This window comes from Nicotiana tomentosiformis, chromosome 6 (assembly GCF_000390325.3).
Source record: "Nicotiana tomentosiformis chromosome 6, ASM39032v3, whole genome shotgun sequence".
NCBI classification, from domain to species: Eukaryota; Viridiplantae; Streptophyta; class Magnoliopsida; order Solanales; family Solanaceae; genus Nicotiana; species Nicotiana tomentosiformis.
In genome coordinates this window covers 129,374,421-129,380,440 of record NC_090817.1, presented here as the reverse complement: position 1 = coordinate 129,380,440, position 6,020 = coordinate 129,374,421, and the positions used below count along the sequence as shown (strand labels likewise).

Below are 6,020 nucleotides of genomic sequence, written 5' to 3'. Positions count from 1 at the left end.
ATGACAATAACTTTACCAGTTACGCCAAGCTCTCTTCCGGTATTATGATTGCATTACGACGCGAAATTTATACTTCTATCGTTGGCATAAAGTACATTTTTGTTCATTGTAGATCAGCCAAGTTGTTAAATATATTTCCATAATATATGATTTCCTCTTATTCTAACCTTTATTTCAAGGTCCATTTACAAGTAATTTGCTTTGTGTTAGGATTGCGAAAAGCACACAGTAGAATCAATCATTTAACTATGGCTCAACCTCAAATTAGTTGGGTCCATACTATTTTATTCGGTCTTATTCACATGATTCTAACTACTGCTCTATTGACCATCAACCTGTTTCAACTTTTCTCCCTTATCAGAATTTGAGATCGGTTTTTCTAGAAACTCATATAGAGAGGTAGCTGAAGAGCTGGAGGTGGAATACTTCAAAACAGAGAAAATCATATTACTCAAACAACAAATCCAATTAAAACATCCGATTTATTGTAAACAACTGATCAATACACAACTGTTTCAGTAAAATATATCCATCAATTTATAGCAAAGAGGAAATAGCAACCGTTAGATGGTCGCGTTAGGCTAAGTTATTTTTGGCAAAAAACTCCAGTGACACTTTGGCCCCCAATAAAATGGAGATGCAATCACCAAATACAAAATTTTAATTATGAGATATCAAATTTCAATAACCCTGGTCAACTAGATAGTCTCCAATTTTCTCAACTACCATGTTACACTGTCCTGGAGTCACTGGCTCTTCGTAGATACCAAAAATCAGAGCTTGGTTAGTTTTCTTGATTGTTATCCCACCAGATCCCTACACAAAAAAGACTTTACAGTTAGCCCAAAGAAAACAAATTGACAATGTTGTAAATAGTACTACTACTCAAATTAAACAGATCCAAAAGAGTGTGATGGGATATGTCATGGGAGTCCAAGATAAACAGATCATGACCAATAAATCTTAGAAAGCATTATAGATGCAACAATAATAAGAAAGCATATCAGCATTTCCATTAAGTATAAGAGAAAAACCAAGAAAGACACAAAAAGGTAAAGCAAAACATGGTGGACTTCATATGTGTCAATGTTTTCAACAAGCACAGACAATTGTAGCTTAAGGAGATCACAAACTATTACTCCCTCCTTTCAAAATATTGGTTTAGTTTGACTTGACACAAAAAAATATTTTAAATCTGTCATAAAATTTGTATGGTTATAAAACATTTGAAATTTGGTGTCTTAAATCTGCCATAACATTTGTGTGACTATAAATGTTTCCTATTAAGACAATATTGAAAGATGTCAATCTTTTTAAAATAGACTAATAAAGAAATACTAGTGTCAACCTTTTTGAAACGGGGGAGTATATTTTTTCAAAAAAACGACACTCTCTCTTAATTTCCACAATAATATTTGCTTGTTAACAATTTAATGGCTGGTCCCTTAGGTAGGTTCATATGATCTTTGTGTAGCTAATCTCTAAAAGGTCAGGAATTCCACAGCAAAAGATTTAGCAGATTCGAAATTATTTTGATGACAAGAGAAAAGAATGAGTTACAATGAAAGAGAAGAAAACAAAAACCTTTTTGCCACGGATGACAGCGCCAGGTTCTCCTTGGATTACCATGTACTTTGTTCCACAAAGGAATAGCCCAGTGGGAGCAAGAAATCCAGGTTCATCAAAATCTTTCATGATATTCGTAATTTCCTCTGGTTTAAACTGAAAACACAAAAGGCAACACGTAATACTCGTCAACAAGTTCTATGGTTTGAACCACAGGCGAATCCAGAATTTTAAGAGGATGGGTGCACTATTGTGATGAGACGGATCTAGAATTTATATTTGACGTGTTTAACTTTAGTCTCTTACCATAAACCCACTACACTTTAAAATTATAGGTTCAAAATTGTATTCTTTTTAAAATTTTAGTGATTTTTACACACACACACACACACACACATATATATATATATATATATATATATATATATATATATGCGTGCTGAAAACAAGACCGCCCACCATCCGAAGTGGGATTTGAACCGCCAATTTCACTCATAGAGGTTCACGCACATATATTGAAGTAATTGTAAATAAATATAATATTACTATACATGGTTTAGCGAGATAGTATTTGATTCACGTGAACCCATGTCCTAAGTCCAGATACACCCTTGGTTTGAACAGTTTCACGTCATACATTATGCGTTGCACTTGAGTAATTTAGATTGAAATTAAACATTGCATGATTAACATAATACACTAGATTGCTTCTTAGGACGCTATATGGAAACTCACACGATAATATCATACGTAACAAAGAAATTTTTCTTTCAGATACTACATTAATTTTCGTGAATGTCTATTGATACCAAATAATCATAGATCAAAACTCATGAAATTTTAGACAAATAACAAATTATGTACCAGCAAAAACAGATCTAATTGAACGAATGAAGGAAAAGCACAAAAAGTATACATTCCGATAAATTATTTGCTTTCAGACATCTGGGGACAATAGAGATAAAATAAGAACGATACAGAGAGAAATGTGAGACGAACAGATTCATAAGACTAGTTTTTTTTCAGAAAGAACCTCAGGAAAAGCGGGGCTTTGAGCCCAAACGCTACCATCATGTCCGAGAATAGCCGCCGCGGCAAGGTGCTGGCCTTGGCCGTCAAAGTCGGCCATCAAGTGATCGTCCACGTAGGTTTGCCACGACATATTTTCAAGAATGTTGTTGTGTTTTTCCTAGTCCCTTTGTTCTTGATGTTCAGAACAATATTTAATTCAGGCTTTGGTTGTTTCAAAGTTCAATGGTGCAATCGGGGAAACGAAGAGTCTAAATAGGACTGACTTGTTTGGAAAGTTGGGAACGCCAAGGTGTTGGTTTGAGGAAGAGAGAATGATGCGGGGAAACACACAGGCGGATCTAAATTTTTTAGATGATATGAATACACATATAAAAAGAATTATATACTTATTTAGGGTTTAAATTTGAGGTAGTAGATATATCGTATATTCGCTGATTAATATTTTCGATCATAGGAAGTATAACATAAGTGGACCTCCTTTTCCACTCCCATGGAAAATGTTTTCCTAGAAAGTGTTTAATTTCATGAAAAATGAGTGATTTTATCACTTATTTTTCCTTGTTTGGTTGGTGAGTGAAAAACTTTTTTCGAAAAATATTTTGTAGTGTCTGGTTAGTGAGTAGAAAATATTTTTTTATGCTACAAGGCTATACGTCACACTCTATGTGGCGTCGATTCTAATGAAAGTGGACAGGGACTAAGGGGGATGCCCATCTTGAGATGCTCCGCTTCGACTTCAAGACTGCCAAGGTGTGAAAAAACTTCGTGCAGGCTAGACTGATGCCGATTGAGCATAACAGCGAATGCACTCGAGCCCGAGTGTGTTTGATATTTTTTCTGATGAGTGGGCGACCCATCAATGCGGGTGAGATCATACTAGGGGAGATGTCCTACACCCGCTTTGGGCGACAAATAAAAAGATTCTTCTTTGGCAACCTCTTGACGCAATACATGCTCTCCCGAGAGGTCCCTGAGTACCCCGACTATGATGAGGTGGTGGAGGCACCAAAGGGATTGCTGGACATTACGTCCTTGTTAGAGTCTACGTCCAAGCTAAGCCAGGCTGCGAGGAATGAGAGGGGTGAAAACTTCAACAGGTATCTCTATAGCTCCCTGAATGTGATAATGAGCAGGCTAGGTGTGACGGATGAGAAGCGTATGCATCTATGCAATGATCTCTCCAGTTCTTCAAAGGAGATGTTGGGGATTACGCCTGGCAGTCCCATCCACCCATCAAAGGATGAGAACACCGTCAAAGGCTCAAATAATGAGGATGATATCAGTGATGATGCCACAAGACCACTAGCTTTGGTGCCCTTGGGAGCGGATGATGATGATGAGCATGGAGTTGCGGCTGATGGGCATTCTAAGGAGGAGGAATCCGATTAGCAGTGAGCTATTCTTTCCACCTTACTATATTTTGAATTTTTATATGCATCGGGAACTATGCATTATCTAAGTGTGGGTGGGGGAACTACTCCCTCGCTTGTAATTGTGTAGAACTTTATTTTTTTAATATTTTTTTTAGCTTAGTTTAGAAGTCACATAGTCTAATTAGTTAGTAGTAGTTGTGAAAGAAAGAAAAAAAATACAAATCAGAAAAAGCTCGGACTTTTCCCGACGATGGATTTTTTGGACAGTTTTCTTGAGGGATTAAAGTTAGATTAAAAATATCAAAGAGGTTTTCTTTTATATTTGGTAGGATAGTTAGGTAGTATCCCTTGATTTTTCTTTGGACGCCGGTTCTTTTACAAGAGTGTAGCTTGAACCTAGTATTTTTTTTAGGAGTAGGATAAGAAAAAAACTGAGTTGCTCTGAGATACCTGTTGACATATTTGGTATTAGCACATTAGGCTATGGCATGCGCTCTGTCTTCCTGTTATATTTGATTTGAATTGTAATGCCTAAGTAAAATTAATAGCCTATTCTATGATGCCTTTTTCTCAATTGTTTGACTTGTATGTCACCTAGTGCATTATTGCTTAAACTTTTTCAACAATATGTACTTACTTGACTTGAGAGTTGAACAAAACCGTCTTGATTGGGTCATGTGCAATGTATGTGTAAGGGTTTGTGTTATTCTGTGCTATCCGGTGTAGTCTAGAACTTGCCCCGTATGGTAATCGAAGTGAAATCATTAAGTTGTGCTAGTCTAGAAGATGACGTAAGCATTTTTTGCTTGATCATAGATGTGTTTGTCACTTACAAATAAAAATTTTCCGTTGCTAGCCCCTTTGAGCCTATAGACCTTTTCCTTGGCACCCATATTACAAGTTGTATCCCGATTTTGTTCGTAACTTGAGCTTGTTGAACCTTTACCTCCAAAGACACTTAGTCACTAAAAGAAGTAGGGTGAAAGATTTGGAAAGTAGCTTTTGAGTGAAATCATGAAAGGTCCCATAAGGTGCACTAAAGTTGTAAAAAATACCACTAGGCGATGACCTTTAATGTATGGAGTGTGTGTAGAAAAAAAGAGAGAAAAGAAAATTGTAAGACCAAAAACAAATAGACAAATAATGTTGATAGTCAACAAGAAAGAAAAAAAAAAACACCTTCTAATCTTACTAATTCATGCCAGTGGGGATGTAGAAGTGTTTAATTGAAGAAAAGGGTTACGTTGTATTTTGTGGCGAGTTAATTGATTGAAAAGAATATATGCTCCATTCTTGAGTGTAGTGTATTAAAGTGCTTAGGAGGGTTAGTCAATATTCCTAAATGTATCCTACTCGTCCCTTAACCCACATTACAACCCATAAAGTCCTAATTGATCCTAGATTTGGCTAGCTTAGATTAGTAGAGATATACAGTACGGGCAAGTTTATGGTAAGACCATAGGATGCACATAAATTTCTTTGTGAGAGTGAGAGAATTTTGTTCAATTATGTGATGTCCTTAATTTATGTTCAAAGTTATACTTAAACGTGTGGACTATTTTCATATTCACTCTCTTGTTTGTTGGTGAGGGCACTTGATCTCATAACAGATTGGTAATGTTATGAACGTCTCTTATTGGGTGAGTGCGCGATTTGAGAGTGCTTAGTGGTAACGAGTCGACTCTTGAGATAGGGTGGTTATGAGTAGGTTATTTGAATTGGTTGAATTGCATTGTGTATACTTGGGCATGTGTAAAACGGGAAGAATGTGATATTCGTATGTTCATACTTGATTGTCGGTATCGATTTTAGTCAAAGGTAGAGTATATGATTGAAAAATTGAATTGCTCCTCCTAGTTGAGATGTACGTTGTTGGGGTGTAATTATAGTTCCATTGCTCGAGGACGAGCAAGAGTCTATGTGTGGGGTGTTGATATTCAACTTAAAGTATGTATATTTATATGTATATTACCTCACATTTTACACATATTTCGTAGATTTCGGATGTATAATATAATGATTTGTGCTAATTAGTGGTATTTTTATGTA

The 6,020-nt window shown here is 36.1% G+C and overlaps 1 protein-coding gene across 1 annotated transcript; it reads right to left on the bottom strand.

Annotated features, from left to right (window-relative positions):
* Nucleotides 1-463: 463 nt before the first annotated feature.
* LOC104114024 (profilin-3) lies at nt 464-2,832 on the bottom strand. Its single transcript, XM_009624360.4, has 3 exons — nt 2,600-2,832; nt 1,585-1,722; nt 464-816 (listed from the first exon to the last, which is right to left on the bottom strand). Exons 1-3 carry the CDS (start codon nt 2,726-2,728, stop codon nt 682-684), a joined length of 402 nt encoding a protein of 133 aa, XP_009622655.1. The 5' UTR covers nt 2,729-2,832; the 3' UTR covers nt 464-681.
* Nucleotides 2,833-6,020: the final 3,188 nt, after the last annotated feature.

Excerpts from the sequence above, each read along its gene's own strand:
- LOC104114024 (XM_009624360.4), bottom strand. The coding sequence starts at position 2,728 with ATGTCGTGGCAAACCTACGTGGACGATCACTTGATGGCCGACTTTGAC. Across the intron at positions 1,723-2,599 it reads AAAGCCCCGCTTTTCCTGAG|TTTAAACCAGAGGAAATTAC; the intron begins GTTCTTTCTGAA and ends TTGTGTTTTCAG. Across the intron at positions 817-1,584 it reads CTGTCATCCGTGGCAAAAAG|GGATCTGGTGGGATAACAAT; the intron begins GTTTTTGTTTTC and ends TTTTTTGTGTAG.